Here is a 16390-nt window from a genome sequence, read left to right as displayed (position 1 = left end):
TGGGGACACAGATGACTGGTTAGGTGAGTCTCTGTGTGGGGTACAACTAAAGACATACTTAAACACCTGAGGAAATTTGGATTTGTTCCCGGAACGATTCTTTGCTGTTCCATCCTTACAAAGACCACTTTTGACATAGCACTGATGGTAGATTGACCTGACCAGAGGGTATGTGGTCCATCTTTGTCCAGCCAGAATGTTTCCTTTGTTCCAAGCCACGCCATCTTGAGATTTTGGACTAACTGCGTTGGACTCTTACAGAAAAGCTGGGCACAAGTCTATATCAAGGGCTGGCGTTGGAAATAGCTGAAATATTTTTTTTTCTTTTCAGCTGATATATAATCAAGTAACATCCTGTAAGTTGAAGGTCTACAACACGATGACTTCTGGTTAAGACGACATTAAGATCTATTCTCAGCAACTTTCAAGGGCACAATACAGTATTGTTAACCATAGTCAACATGCTCCACATTAGATCCTCAGAACTGATTCATCTCGGTGTAACAATATTCTGGGTTCACTCCACTGGAGGGATGCAACGGTGAGCTTTATCCATTTGTCACAGAGTTTACTCTTTGTTAGAACCTATACAAGACAAAAGAAGTAGTTCTGTTTTTCTTGAACAAATCAATTTGTCTGTATCTCAGGGACAGTGTGATATATGCCTAATCCGGTTTTCCTCTTTGATTTGGCCACTTAGGTAGCTTAGCAGTGAATCTGTAGCCTATTCCTAGTAACCTTAAAGGACCACTGAACACTATGAGCACAGAGATTAAGAGAGCTTTGAAGTCAGGCAAACCTGGCTTGAAATCTCACTTCTGCCACTTCTTAGCCATGTGAATGTAGGCCACCTATCTGTTTTTTTCCCCAAGTGTTTAAAAATGGGCATAATCACAGTATTTACTTTGGGAAGTTCTTTTGTTGGTAAGATTAAGGGATACAATGCTAAGCATAGCGCCAGACACATCAACAAAATTATAGGGGCGCCTGACTGGCTGAGTTAGAACATGTAACTCTTGATCTTGGGGTCATGAGTTCAAGCCCGACATTGCATATAGAGCTCACTAAAAAATAAGTAACTAAAAATAACCAATTGTAATCATTTTCACTTGGTGGTAAGCAGTTTTGTGTGCTCTAAGATGCAGAAACCCACAATTTTCCCACCTCAGAAATGTGTAAATTGATTTGATTTTGATTAGTTGTTTTTTTAAAACCTGCTAAATATACCCTTTTGCTAGAAGTGGTATAGATAAGAGTCTCCGGAAAACTTGCGATACTGATAGGAAAATTTGCCATACTGATAGTTAAGTCTGCATCTGGGAGGTTCTTCCTCTCAACACACACATAGTAGAGCGAAGGAGCAGATCTTATATGTCTTACAGGTTGAAGAACACATGGAAAGGACACATGGCCACCCAGCTTCAGGTATTCACGACTTAGGGTGATCCTTGGTCATCATAGGTTCATTACTATTTATATCTTCTGATATGTCCTCTGACATCTGTTTGGATTCAAAGGGCAGTTCTTCATACCAAAGTAATTAAGGAATCTGTTCAGCTTCCTTTTGGGGTCAAATAAATTCAAACAGAGAGGATCTATGAGGGTGACACTAATGTGTGGTATATTTCCATAACTTAATAAGTCTCAAACTGGGTAAATACATCTTTGTATTTTATAAAAGGAGACTCTGATGTTTATCTTTTAAAAAAATTTTTTTAACTTTTTTATTGCTGAGGTCAGTTTACTTTCACTTCCTGAGATGCCTTCCTGTTCAGCAAGGATTCACCTTAAGATGTTTGCTTAATTTAACATTTTTACTGCTTTATAGAGGGTTAAATGATGCACGATAAGCTGCACATGTTTAAAGTTTGGATCTATGCTCATACCTATCAGATGATCACCAAAATCAAGAAGGTAAACATTTCTCTCACGCCCCCGTCTCTTCTGCCTTTTACAACCCATCCCACCTCATCCTTTCTTCCTGCCTCCATCCCCAAGTGACCAGTGATCTGCTTTCCCTCCCGATAGTTTGTAATTCCTGGACTTGCCTTGAGATTCATCCGTGTTGTTATGTGTATCAATGGCTCATTTCTTTTTACTTCTGAGTAGTGTTCCATTGTGTGGCTACTACGATTTTTCTAACCACGTGGACTTAGGTAATTGTCGCTCTCCATACTGTCTGGGAAACAACAACACACTAAATCCGTGGCCCACCTCTAGCAAAAGGACAGGCCTGAAAGCCAGCATTTTCTACTCTCATCCCACCCCTAACTTCATTTCTTCCTCTTTCTTCTCCTTTTGTTAAGTTCCTCCTTCCACTTATCTTTTAATTTTGGTATGTACACTTAAGTCAGTCATCTTAGACCTTTTCTGAAACAAGGACGAAGTACAGCTAAATGATGCTCTGTTTTGATTTGATTTTATCAGTTCTTTCATCCTGTTTTCTTTAGGGATGCTGGATTTTGTTGATTTGGTCTACTTACAGATGCTCATCATATCCTGCTTGGACAGCTGCTATCATCTCTGGAGTCCTTAGCCTCTAAGCTCATCTCCCTTCTATTCACTTGCTATGATGTCACCAGGTTATCATTCTACAGTAGAAATCTGATCATGTCATTCCCACGCAAAACACCCACCCAAAGGAACTGAAGTCCTTAGCATAATAAGGCAAGTCATTAGTCATTCATTCTTTTAACAATACTAAGCACTGATTATGTAACAGGCTCTAGGCTAGCTGGCTAAGTGTGGAGGTATGGTGACAGACTGGAGAGATGTGGCCTGTACCCTCATGGAATTTGTATTCCAGTAGGGAGCCAAATAAACAACCACGTAAGCAATATAATTATGAATTGGATAAATGTGAAATTGTTATTAAGTAGCCAGGGTGCTGTGACTAAGTTCTGGGAGCAGGGCTGGATGGCAGAGAAGTGACATCTTTCTAGGAGGTGACATTTATACTGCTTAAATTGTGACAAAGAAGTGACCATGGGGAGAGTTCTAGGCAAAGGAAACATCGAGTTTCCAAGGTCCAGAAGTGGGAAAGAGCATGGCTGGCCAGTATGGCGGGAGGCGGTGAGGTCGCTGATGGTTGAGCTCTGCCTGCTTCTCCAGCCTCATTTCCCAAAACACAGACCCACCTGCAACCACCCCTAAATCCCAGACATGCATAGCTACCCACTATTTCCTTAACACACCATACCTTCTCAGTTTTCACCTGCTCCCTCCTGCCTGGGCAATCCCAGCCTTGGTGATTGGGTTTCTAAATCCAAAGGAAAACCTTTGGGTTCCTCGCCTACCCTTCTCCATGCACTAGACTGCTCCTTCTTCCTCTGTGCTTCCAGGGAAATCTATATGTACTTCTCCTTTTTTATACAGCCAGCATTTACTGAGTGCTCTCTATCTGCCAGGCACTGTTCTAAGCACTTTTACCTGTATATTCAACTTTATGGGACAGGTTTATTTAAAATCCTCAAAACTTCTACCAGCTACGAATTATTACTACCTCCACCATATAGATGAAGAAACGGTGGCTCAGAAAAGTTACATAACTCATCCACAGCTCTACAGTGAGTAAACGGCAGAGCTAGGATTTCAACTCAGACCAGTTTGTATTTTAAGCACTAAGCCCTTTTTGCTCTTCAAGATTGATCATAGTAGCTAATATTTATCAAGCACTCCGTATGTGCGGGGCTTGCTTCTTGACTCTTCATATAAATGAACTTCTTGAATCCTACAACTCGCTGAAGTAGACACTCTCAGGGCTCACAACAACCAGTAAGGCTAGCCCTAAGACCAGGACTCTCCTGGGTGGAGCCCACCTCCTGTCCCAGTCAGCAATCCCAATGCCTCCTATACCCAGAAATCACACAACAAATTTTCGCTGGCTGAATGAATGAACTAGCAGAACCAGTGTTTTTCTCTTCGCTCAGAATTCAGACTTCAAGAGCATCCGGTGCCTGGAAAGAACTGGAGAATTATAATGGAATATAAATCTGTTGTAGAAAATACACACCACTGAGAACTGATTAATATAAAGGCTAACTAGGGGTGCCTCGGTAGTTCAGTTGGTTGAGCGTTGACTTCCGTTCAGGTCATGATCTCATGGTTCGTGAGTTCCAGCCCCGCGTCAGGCTCTGTGCTGACAGCTCGGAGCCTGGAGCCTGCTTGGGATTCTGTGTCTCCCTTTCTCTTTCTGCCCCTCCCCCACTCATGTTCTGTCTCTTTCTCTCAAAAATAAATAAACGTTAAAAAAAAATTGGGGCGCCTGGGTGGCGCAGTTGGTTAAGCGTCCGACTTCAGCCAGGTCACGATCTCGCGGTCCGTGAGTTCGAGCCCCGCGTCAGGCTCTGGACTGATGGCTCAGAGCCTGGAGCCTGTTTCCGATTCTGTGTCTCCCTCTCTCTCTGCCCCTCCCCCGTCCATGCTCTGTCTCTCTCTGTCCCAGAGGTAGGTAAATGTTGAAAAAAAAAAATTAAAAAAAAAAAAATTAAAAAAAATTTTTTAATACAAAGGCAAACATACTCATTGTATTTCGGATGTGAGATAAGGAAATTCCTTTATGTATCAGAGGTTGTCTTATGTATTAGATGTACTAACCAACCCCTCCAACAGCAAAATGGGGCAAAGGCCTGCTTCCAAGACAGCTCTCACCGTAAATCTAATCCATGTTGAAATGTTCACAAAGCCAACAAAAACAACACACCAACTTACAAAACCATCTATATCTTTTGTCTAGCTATTGTTCTTTGGTGTGGCAGCAAATAAATTCCATTTATTAGACACAATAAATAAAAGTTTAAAATGTCACTGAAATCTCAGAATAAGTTCATGACCCTAAAAAACAAATGGGAAGTAGTCACTGGTAATCAGTAGAGGAAATGAAGAATAGTTACTTGAATCTAAGGGGATGGTACAAAATTTATTTATCTGAGAAACCAGTAACTACTATTGTCTAGTCCATTTTGGGTGTGTAATATAGTTTCCTAACAGGTTTGGAGATTGAGACGGCCAACTACTGCTTCTTGGTCTATTGACAAGGTTTGGGAATTCCCTGGAAATGTATTGGGAAAAAGAAAACCCCAGTCTTTCGAAGGCCGTTTGTGTAAAGAGCAAAGGAAACCAAACAAAAGGCAAAGAAAAAGGGATGGAAGTGACAGTTGCTCGGTGAGCTGCCAAAACTTGAGACTCAATTTGACAAGTTAGAATGACGCCTGGTCCCCATTTTTTCTTTACAGACAGGGAAACTAAAGGTTGAAGATGTGAAATAAAATACACAGTCAAGGGGCTGATGTAAAAAGTTGAGAACATAAGATTTGCTTCCAAATCTCATGTTCTTTTTGCTGTGGTATACCGCCTGAGGTTACTCAAAGAATTGATTGGTAAGTTTGACATAATTGCCAAATTCTAAAATGAGAACCAAAGGCAATTTGTTGGTATGAGCTCACCCAACATTCGCTGATACCCTCGCATCCCTCCATTAACAGTGACAAGTCATTTCACCGCCTCTTACAGTTTGTCCCAAGAGGCTCCTGAAGCGCCTCAAACCAACGGACCTGTGGTAACCAAATCCATCAAACTGTCACACCTGCCTCAGAAAGTGTCTCCTTCCCTATAGTCAAATCCCATCTGAAAACAAATGGCCTCATATGTACAAAATAAACTGGAGGGGACTTGATAAATACTTTTTTCTAAAAGAAATCTTCCCATCAGATGGGCAGAATTTAATAATTTTTTTAAGTTTACTTACCTTGAGAGTGAGCGAGCAGGGGAAGGGCAGAGAGGGGGAGAGAGAATCCCAAGCAGCCTCTGTGCTGTTAGAGCAATCTCATGAAACTTGAGATCATGTCCTGAGCTGAAATCAAGAGTCAGATGCTTAATCGACTGAGCCACCCAGGTGCCTCCAGATTGGCAAGACTTTAAATTCTGAAAATAATAAGCGATACGGAGTAATATATAGAACAGTGGGATTCTCCTACATTGCTGGTGAGATTATAAATTCATACAATCCCTTTGGAGAGCAATTTGGCAAAACTTAGTAAAGTTGAAGATAGCATCCCACAATTTTATTCCTATGTATACCACCTAAATACACACGAATACAATGATAATGCTTTTATTGTTATAAAATGGTGGTGTTATGGAAAAGAGTAGGATAGTTCCTCAAAAAATTAAAACCAGAACTACCATATGATCAAGCAATTCCACTTCTGGGTATATGCCCAAAAGATTTGATAGCAAGAGGCACCTAGGTGGCTCAGTCGGTTAAGTATCTGACTTCGGCTCAGGTCATGATTTCAAGGTTCGTGAGTTCAAGCCCCACATTGGGCTCTGTGCTGACAGCTCAGAGTCTGGAGCCCACTTCCAAATATAATCAAACTGGGGATTAGAATTCAACATACGAATTTTGGGGGTACACAGTCTACAGCAACATGTAATATTTATGGAAACATAAATGTATAGTATCAGCTTCAAAAGGTGCCTGGGATTGGGGCCTCTGGCTGGCTCAGTCAGTAAAGCATGTGACTCTTGATGCTGGGGTCATGAGTTCAGGCCCCACATTGGGTGTGGAGCCTACTTAAAAAAAAAGGTGCGTGGGGTTCAAAAACATCAAATTCAGTATTATACTATCTCTGGGAAGGAAAAGAAATGACTGGCATTGAAAATGGAATCCTTGGGGCACCTGGGTGGCTCAGTCAGTTGAGCGTCCGACTTCAGCCCAGGTCATGATCTCGCGGTTTTGGAGTTCAAGCCCCGCGTCAGGCTCTGTGCTGACAGCTCAGAGCCTGGGGCCTGCTTCAGATTCTGTGCCTCCTCTCTCTCTGCCCCACCCCTGCTTGTGCTCTGTCTCTCTCTTTCAAAAAAGATGAATAAACATTTAAAAAATTAAAAAAAAAAGAAAAAGAAAATGGGATCCTTGAGGTGCCTGGGTGGCTCAGTCAGTTGGGCATCTGGTTCTTGATTTTGTCTTGGGTCATTGATTTTGTCTGGCTCTTGAATTTCAGCTTGGATTTGTGGGATCGGCCTCCACGCTGGGCTCCGTGCTGGCAGTGCAAAGCCTGTTTGGGATTCTCTCTTTCTCTTTGCCCCATCCCTGCTCGCACTCCCTCTCTCTCAAAATAAATAAATAGAATATTTTTTAAGAAAAAGCAAATGTGGGGCGCCTGGGTGGCGCAGTCGGTTAAGCGTCCGACTTCAGCCAGGTCACGATCTCGCGGTCCGTGAGTTCGAGCCCCGCGTCGGGCTCTGGGCTGATGGCTCGGAGCCTGGAGCCTGTTTCCGATTCTGTGTCTCCCTCTCTCTCTGCCCCTCCCCCGTTCATGCTCTGTCTCTCTCTGTCCCAAAAATAAATAAACGTTGGAAAAAAAAAAATTAAAAAAGAAAAAAAAAGAAAAAAGAAAAAGCAAATGCAACCCTTAAAAAGACCACAATAACTAAAACAGATCCATACATACCTAACCAATTGATTTCTGAAACTGATGCTAAAGCAATTCAGTGGAGGAAGCACAGTGTTTCCACCGTGCTGGAGCAACGGGACATCCAAAAGCAAAAAAAAAAAAAAAAAAAAAAAAATCAACCTCAATTTAAACTTGACACGTTATACAAAAGTAATTAATTTGATATGGATTTTAGATTTAGGTGTAGAGACAACACAGGAGAAAATCTTTGGGCTGGATGAAGAGTTCTTAGCAGGAAAAGCACAATCCATTAAAGAAAAGAACCAACAGTTGAGGGGAGACAACAGAAAACTGGGGAACTGGAGGTCTTAGAAAGTTTACCCAGCAGATGTAGTAGAAACAAGGTAGAAAGAAAGCTAGAAGGGTGACAGGTCGGGCTCTGAGTGAAGAATCCTGGAGTTTAAGAGTTCAACCAGCTTCAAGTGATATCAAAGTTCACTGCTGAACTCAAATGGAGATAATCTCTAAAGAGATGAAGGAAATGTGGTAGAAGATAGGGTGTTGAGACTTCATCAAAATAACAAACTTTCATATTTCAAAGCCTTTTATTTTTTTATTTTTTTTTTATTTTTGGGACAGAGAGAGACAGAGCATGAACGGGGGAGGGGCAGAGAGAGAGGGAGACACAGAATCGGAAACAGGCTCCAGGCTCCGAGCCATCAGCCCAGAGCCTGACGCGGGGCTCGAACTCACGGACCGCGAGATCGTGACCTGGCTGAAGTCGGACGCTTAACCGACTGCGCCACCCAGGCGCCCCAAACTTTCGTATTTCAGAAGATACAATCAAAAAAGCAAAAACTCACAGAATGAGTGAAAATATTTGCAAGCCACATATCTAAGAACTTGTATCAAGAATATACCAGGAACCTCCAAAACACAACAGCAGAAAGCCAAGACAATCCAATTACAAAACAGGCAAAAGACATGAACAGACATTTCAGCAGAAGATACACACATGGCAAATAACCACGTGAAAATATGTTCAAGGTCACCAATCGTTAGGAAAATGCAAATTAAAACTATGATGAAATATCACTATATGTATATTAGAATAGCTAAAATAAAAAGAAACAGCGATAATACCCAAATGCTGTGAGGATGCAGAGAATCTCCCATACGTTGCAGGTGTGAGTGTAACCAGTACAGCCAGTCTGGAATATAGCTCAGCAGTTCCTTAAAAACCTATCCATATTCTTACACATGACCCAGCAATTACAGTACTGGGTACTTGTCCCAGGGAAATGAAAACATATTCACCAAAAAAAAAAATGTGTATATTAACATGTATATCAACTTTACTTCTAATAGTAAAAAATTGGAAATATATCAAAAGTCCATCTGTATGGGGCGCCTGGGTGGCTTAGTCGGTTGAGTGTCCGACTTCAGCTCAGGTCATGATCTCACAGTTTGTGGGTTCTAGGCCTGTGTTGGGCTCTGTGCTGATAGCTCAGAGCCGGGAGCCTGCTTCAGATTCTGTGCCTCCTCTTTCTCTGTCCCTGCTCCACTCACACTCTGTCTCTCTCAAAAATAAACATTAAAAAAAAAAAAGTCCATCTGTAGGTGGATAAATAAACCAATTGTGGTACATCCATACCATGGAATGCTACTCGGCAATGAAAAGGAATGGACTATTGATATATGCAACACCTTGGATGAATTTCAAGGGAATTAGGCTGAGTGCAAAAAAGCTACTGTCAAAAAGTTACATATTGAGTGATTCCAACATTTCCAAAATAACAACATTATAAAGATGAAGAAAAGGTTAGCAGTTGCCTGGGCTTGGGGGTAAGGGGTGGGAGAATCCTGTGACCATAAAGAGGTAGCATGAAGGATCCTTGGGATGAAACAGCTCTGTATCTTGATCATAGTGGTTACGAATTTACCCAAGTGACAAAACCGCACAGAACTATGTGTACACACACACACACACACACACACACACACACACACACACACTAAAGTGCATATAAAACCGCTGAAATCCGAATAAGGTCTGTAGAACATACAAATGTTATTTTCCTGCTTTTGATAGTGTACTGTAGTTATGTAAGGTGTTACCACTAGGGAAGCTTGGATGAAGCACATAATAAGATCTCTCTCTACTATTCTGGCAACTTCTTGTGAATCTATAATTATTTTTAAAAAGTAAATAAATCATTAGGGAAATGCTAATCAAAACCGCAATGAGATATCACCTCACACCCATCAGGATGGCCATTATAAAAAAATAGAAGAGAGTAACAAGTGTTGGGGTGCCTGGGTGGCTCAGTCTGTTAAGTGTCTGGATTCATCTCAGGTCATGATCTCACATTTCATAGGTTCGAGCCCCACGTAGGGCTCTGTGCTGACAGCTCAGAGCCTGGAGCCTGTTTCAGATTGTGTCTCCTTCTCTCTGCCCTCTGCTGCTCTCACTGTCTCTCCCTCTCTCTCAAAAATAAATAAACGTTAAAATTTTTTTAAGTAGTAAAAAAAAGAAAGTAACAAGGGTCGGTGGGGATGTGGAGAAACTGGAACCTTTGCACATGGCTGATGGGTATGTAAAATGGTGCAGCCATTATGGAAAACAGCATGGAGGTTCCTCAAAAAATTAAAAATAGAATTGCAATATATAAAGCAATCCCCTTTCTGAGTATATATCCAAAAGAACTAAAAGCAGGATCTCGAGAGATATTTGCCCACCCATATTCCTTGCAGCATTATTCACAATAGCCAAGGGGTGAAAGCAACCCAAATATCCATAGACAGATGGATAGATACACACACAATGTGGTATATACATACAATGGACCATTAGCCTTAAAAAACAAGGAAATTTTGTCACATGTATGGATGAACCTTGAAAATGTTATGCCAAATGAAATGAGCCAGTCACCAAAAAAACAAATACTGTATGAATCCACTTTTATAAGGTATCTAAAGTAGTGTAAGGTAAAATAATGGTTACTAGGTTCTGGGAGTGGGGAGAAATGGGGAGTGGTTCTTAAGTGAGTACACGTTTCAGTTTTGCAAGATAAAAAAAATTCTAGAGATCTCTAACACAATAATGTGAAATATAATTAATACCACTTAACTATACACTTAAAAATGGAAAGATGTTAAATTTTTTTTTTTCAATGTTTATTTATTTTTGGGACAGAGAGAGACAGAGCATGAACAGGGGAGGGGCAGAGAGAGAGAGGGAGACACAGGATCGGAAACAGGCTCCAGGCTCTGAGCCATCAGCCCAGAGCCCGACGCGGGGCTCGAACTCACGGACCGCGAGATCGTGACCTGGCTGAAGTCGGACGCTTAACCGACTGCGCCACCCAGGCGCCCCAAAAGATGTTAAATTTTATAGTGTATATTTTTTGCTATAAAAAAAAAGCTAAAGTGAGGTGCCTGGCTGGCTCAGTAGGTAGTGTGTGACCCTTGATCTTAGCATGGAGCCTACTTTAAATACATTAACTAAAAAAACAAAAAACAAAACAAAAAAAAAAACTGAAGCAAAATAAAAAATGTTAAGAGTTAATAAAATTGGGTGTTGGTTATATGATCTCCAACTTTCATTTATGTAATATTCCATAATAAACATTTTAAAGTAGCTGTTTTATAATGGACATATTTCATAATTTTAAGACCCAATGTAAAGACAATACAGAATTTTTCTCCATGTTCATTTGGACATCCAACATCAAAGTTTCTAACTTGCTGGTAGTAAATCAGGAGTCTCATAATTCTATTGACATGAATAGCCAAACTAGGAAATGACAAACCACATATTAACTCCATATTTTAAATATCAGCTGATAAAGTCAAGAAAACAATTGTGAATTTATCATGGGAACCACAGTTTTCTCACAGATTTTTATTTTTATTTTTTATTTTTTTTAACGTTTTATTTATTTTTGAGACAGGGAGGGACAGAACATGAACAAGGGTCAGAGAGAGGGAGACACAGAATCTGAAACAGGCTCCAGGCTCTGAGCTGTCAGCACAGAGCCCGACGTGGGGCTCGAACTCCTGGACCGCGAGATCATGACCTGAGCCGAAGTCGGCCGCCCAACCGACTGAGCCACCCAGGCGCCCCTCACAGATTTTTATTAAAAGACATCTAGCCAAGGGGCACCTGAGTGGCTCAGTCAGTTGAGCATCTGACTCTTGATTTCGGCTCAGGTCATGGTCTCTCAGTTAGTGGGATCGAGCCCCATGTCAGGCTCCTTGCTGATAGCAAAGGAGCCTTCTTGGAATTCTCTCTCTCCCTCAATCTCTCAAAATAAATAAATAAAGTTTAAAAAAAAAAAACAAAGACGACGACATCTACCTAAGTAAAATCACTTAGAATTTTTTTTTTTTCCAAAGGAACTGCCTAGGCAAAAACCATTTGACTATGGAGAAGAAGTAAGTGGTAACTTTTTGTTTTGCATTTTGGTGCCTAAGGCTGTCACAAAGTTGGGGTGTTTTTTTTCGCCAATTGAAAAAAGGTAAAATTGCACTTTATTCACCGAACGAACATATATTGAACACAATGCCAAGTGTCGTGCTAAATTACCAAATCCCTGATCTCTGATTTTGTCATTCTATTTCTCAATTTGTTTACAAATTGTCTTTTACAGTTTACTACCAAGAAAGGATGCGATTACTAAAAATGTTCATTTATAAACAGACCATAAAAAATTCACCTTGTTTTACAAGGACAGCACCTGCCATCCTTGTGAAAACGTTTTGCTTTGTGGCGGTCACCGAAGGTCCCACTTTGGGAAAACATTAAACCAGGAAGCTGTATGACTCACTTGGTTCTGGCAATTGCTGGAACTCTGAACTAAGTCATCCTATCAGTCAGGTGATCTCCATTCTCGTTTATTCTCCCCACCAACATCCGTATGACTCAGGAGAAGATGCTAGTTGCTGAAACAAGTTCAGATCCATTGTGAGTCTGACAAAAATGAAAATTCATACTTTGTCAAAGAAACATTTCATCAACCACCTCCAAGCCCAAAATGAACTTGCAGATCTTAAACTATTTTTATCTCTGTTATTCCAGGAAGTAGATCTTACCAAGTTTTAGTTCACTCAAGACTGTCAAGGTATCTGCTAACTGCTCAATATACCTGTCTATAGTGCAAGGTCATCGACACAGTTTTTTAATATTATGCTTAGAAATGTTGTGATTTGATGACTTTTCTAAGTGATATCTAGCTAATTTGTGTTAATGTGCAAATCTTTAGACCACTCCTTACTGAGATTGGTCATTACGCCACAAACAGCCATTTGCGTGTTTATTTACATCCTCGTCTCTGTGACTCAGACACCGGGCCACGTATCCCCGAGGTCCCAACGCCCCTCCCTGCCTTACTCACGCTCCTCGGGTTATCTCCTAGGGGGACACGGGGCCACACCCAGGGTGGAGGGAAACCAGCCAGAGTGGCCTTAGCCGGCCACCTCCGCCTTTAGTGTCACTTGAACACCACACATTAATGGGAGAGATATTACTTTCTTGGACACGAATTCCTCATCAGCCCTCAAAGCGGGTCTTCGGCTCCCTAATTTGCATCTCTGTTTCTCCCCACCAGAGTTTGGTGAAACAGAAGGGAAAGAGACTGCGGGTTTCGCGGGAGCCAGACCTAAGCCCGCCCCCGTGTCACCGGGAGCCGGGGCCTCGCCTCTCCGGGCCTGAAGGCGCTGGGAGGCCCGGGCCCCGCAGAGGTTCCCACCACCAGAGTCTAGATGACTGACTCTCCTCGGAGCCCTTGTGGGGATCGAGAAGGACAAAAGCATTCTGACTCCAATAAACAAGTGTAATTAAAGCTCTTCAACCCCGCCATTACCAAGCGCAAAACTAAAACCGACCAGGGCGGGATCGCGTTAAGACTGGGGTTGGGGGGGCGGGTTTGTGCTTCCGCTGCAGACGCCGGCAGACGCCGGCAGAAACCAACGCGGGCCGCACCACCCAAACCGGAACCGGGGCGGCCTTCCCGGGGAAGTCGCCGCAGAGGAGGCTTTTTCCTCACTTAAGGCCCGAACACCCAACATTTAGTGGGGGGACGGGGGACTTCGGAGGCGGGAGTCAATTACCCCTCCTCCCTCTCCGGCCGGAAGTACACCTCTCTCGCGAAGGCGCGCCTCTGGGGCGCACGCGCACTGAGCTACTTAGCAACGTCCGCGCTTACGCACCCCAGCACGGAGCCCAGCAACAACGGAGCCGCCGCGTCTCCCACCAATCAGCACCGGCCTCGCCTTCATCCGCCTCACCAATCAGCGCCGCCGCCGCAAGGAAGTTTCGAGAGCTTTCGAGGAAGGTCCCCTTAACTCAAATCCATCCGCCTGATAATGTTCCTATTTTTTCCTAAGGGAGGAGAAGGGTCACCTGGAAGAGAGGGGAGCTGAAGTTTTAGGGTCCTTTCTTCGCCTCTGAGGAACCTGGGGCTCGGTGGAAGGGCCTAACCGGGCTGCGGGAGGTGGGGCCGGGCGAACTACTTTCAGCAGCGTACGGACACGGCGGCTACGTAAGCAGTGATGAGTCACGCAACAGACGCTGCATAAATCCCAACTCCGCGGAGCCGCGAGCGTTCAGAAGCGGCTGGCAGCGCTGGGTGTGTGTCGGTGCAGGGGCGACCGGACGTGATTGTCTTCGGTGTGCTTGCGTTCGCTACCAGGTACTGGCCCGCGGCCTTCGAGACCTGGGAGGAGTGGAGAGGGGCTCTAAGCGAGACCAGGCTGGCAGCTTTGGGGGTCCGGGTGGCTCTCAGGGAAAGGGGTTGGGGGAGGGGAGGGCGAGGTGACGCGGCGCCGCGGCGCCGGGCCTTTCCGGAAGAGTCGGCCTTGTTTACGTGCAGGGAGCGGGGGCGGTTCGCGCGCGCGCGCCGACCGAGACCAACCGACCCTTAACCGATGGAGATTCCATCGTGTCTGCTCCAGGGGGGGAAGGCGGAAAAAAGGTGGTCTAGCTTGGTTTCTGAAACTGTTACAGATTTTGAATCCCGACGCGGTGAAAGCGTCCCGCCTCATTTCCGTTTAAACAGCAATTTTTATTTTTCGAGTTTTAGGGAGGTTTTTTTGTTTTTGGCTTTTTTTTTTTTTTTTTTTTTGGTTTTTAATTTTACGTGTCATGCTTAGGTTTGGGGGGAATTCTGGGGATGGGGTGGGGAAGGAAGACGATTTAGCGAAGAAAGAATAGGAAACCTTGAAAATGTTTTTGGTCCTTCATCGTCTTTAAGTTGAAAGCCTTGACTAGAGTCTATATTCAGTGCCTGATTTGAGGCTACTGAAAGTCGAGAGGTTTGTGAGAGAGGTTAACACGGTCAAGGCACTTCAGAGAATGAAGTTAACTTCCCTTTGGATAATTATTTATGTAAGTAACTTAAAGATGCTGTGGTGGTATACTAACCTTTTATTCCTTTAAACGCTTTAGGTCAAAATGCAAATCTTCGTGAAGACCCTGACTGGCAAGACCATCACCCTGGAGGTGGAGCCCAGTGACACCATCGAAAATGTGAAGGCCAAGATCCAGGATAAAGAAGGCATCCCCCCTGACCAGCAGAGGCTCATCTTTGCGGGCAAGCAGCTGGAAGATGGCCGCACTCTTTCTGATTACAACATCCAGAAAGAGTCGACCCTGCACCTGGTCCTGCGTCTGAGGGGTGGTATGCAGATCTTCGTGAAGACCCTGACCGGCAAGACCATCACCCTGGAGGTGGAGCCCAGTGACACCATCGAAAATGTGAAGGCCAAGATCCAGGATAAGGAGGGCATCCCCCCAGACCAGCAGAGGCTCATCTTTGCGGGCAAGCAGCTGGAAGATGGCCGCACTCTTTCTGATTACAACATCCAGAAAGAGTCGACCCTGCACCTGGTCCTGCGTCTGAGGGGTGGTATGCAGATCTTCGTGAAGACCCTGACCGGCAAGACCATCACCCTGGAGGTGGAGCCCAGTGACACCATCGAAAACGTGAAGGCCAAGATCCAGGATAAAGAAGGCATCCCTCCTGACCAGCAGAGGCTCATCTTTGCGGGCAAGCAGCTGGAAGATGGCCGCACTCTTTCTGATTACAACATCCAGAAAGAGTCGACCCTGCACCTGGTCCTGCGTCTGAGGGGTGGTATGCAGATCTTCGTGAAGACCCTGACCGGCAAGACCATCACCCTGGAGGTGGAGCCCAGTGACACCATCGAAAATGTGAAGGCCAAGATCCAGGATAAGGAGGGCATCCCCCCAGACCAGCAGAGGCTCATCTTTGCGGGCAAGCAGCTGGAAGATGGCCGCACTCTTTCTGATTACAACATCCAGAAAGAGTCCACTCTCCATCTGGTTCTTCGTCTGAGGGGTGGCTGTTAATTCTTCAGTCTTGAAGTTCATAGTGCCCAATGATGGCATTGCTCTGCACTCTAGCCATTTGCCCCAGTTTAAGTTTAGAAATTACCAGTTTCAGCAATTGCTGAAATACTGGTTTTCTCAATAGCTGTTCAAAATGTTAATAAAAGTTTTGTTGCATGGTAGCATATTTGGTGTCTGTCGTGAAATTACACGGTGGCGGGGGGGGGGGGGGGGGGGGGGCTCCTATCTGATTAAAAGGGTCCCTTCAAGGAAGGGGGATTAGCTTTCAGAAGGTCATTTTCACCAGTCAGTCCCCTTGGGAAGGAAAAGGTGTTTTGAGTTGCGGGAAATTTGTCCTTTGTTAAAGGTCATAAGATTCTGGTGTAATGGAAAGCCATTTCAGAAGTGCAGTACAATTAAAAATTCGTTGAATTGGAGGCCTATTGAGGGAAAGCAAACTTGCCTACTCCTCAAATAGTTGACCTGATCGATCCTTGTAGAGAAAAATGAAATTTTTGTTGAGGCTGCTGAATTGTGGTTTCAAGTATTGTGATTTTTTTTTAAGTAAGCTCTAAGCCCAATCTGGGGCCTGAACTCAAAACCGTGAGATCGAGTCACATTAAAACACCCATAGTAGTTTCTGATA

At 43.8% G+C, this 16390-nt stretch overlaps 1 protein-coding gene and 1 long non-coding RNA gene across 5 annotated transcripts; one reads left to right on the top strand and one right to left on the bottom strand.

Annotated features, from left to right (window-relative positions):
• Nucleotides 1-435: 435 nt before the first annotated feature.
• LOC125151678 (uncharacterized) lies at nucleotides 436-13684 on the bottom strand. 3 transcript variants are annotated; one of them, XR_007146917.1, is made up of 3 exons: nucleotides 13605-13684; nucleotides 12224-12366; nucleotides 436-585 (listed from the first exon to the last, which is right to left on the bottom strand). It is a non-coding gene; the product is annotated as an uncharacterized LOC125151678 (long non-coding RNA). The 3 variants fall into 3 exon arrangements; XR_007146918.1 differs by lacking the exon at nucleotides 13605-13684 and adding an exon at nucleotides 13281-13499; XR_007146919.1 differs by lacking the exon at nucleotides 13605-13684 and adding an exon at nucleotides 12489-13065.
• A 246-nt stretch (nucleotides 13685-13930) lies between these two features.
• On the top strand, nucleotides 13931-15926 carry UBB (ubiquitin B). 2 transcript variants are annotated; one of them, XM_047833021.1, is made up of 2 exons: nucleotides 13931-14086; nucleotides 14842-15926. In XM_047833021.1, exon 2 carries the CDS (start codon nucleotides 14848-14850, stop codon nucleotides 15763-15765), a length of 918 nt encoding a protein of 305 aa, XP_047688977.1. In that variant the 5' UTR covers nucleotides 13931-14086; nucleotides 14842-14847; the 3' UTR covers nucleotides 15766-15926. The 2 variants fall into 2 exon arrangements, with proteins under 2 accessions (XP_047688977.1, XP_047688978.1); XM_047833022.1 differs by lacking the exon at nucleotides 13931-14086 and adding an exon at nucleotides 14344-14368.
• Nucleotides 15927-16390: the final 464 nt, after the last annotated feature.

Source organism: Prionailurus viverrinus, chromosome E1 (genome assembly GCF_022837055.1).
Source record: "Prionailurus viverrinus isolate Anna chromosome E1, UM_Priviv_1.0, whole genome shotgun sequence".
NCBI lineage: Eukaryota > Metazoa > Chordata > Mammalia > Carnivora > Felidae > Prionailurus > Prionailurus viverrinus.
Note: the sequence above shows the minus strand (reverse complement) of the source record. Positions and strands in the feature narration are given on the sequence as shown.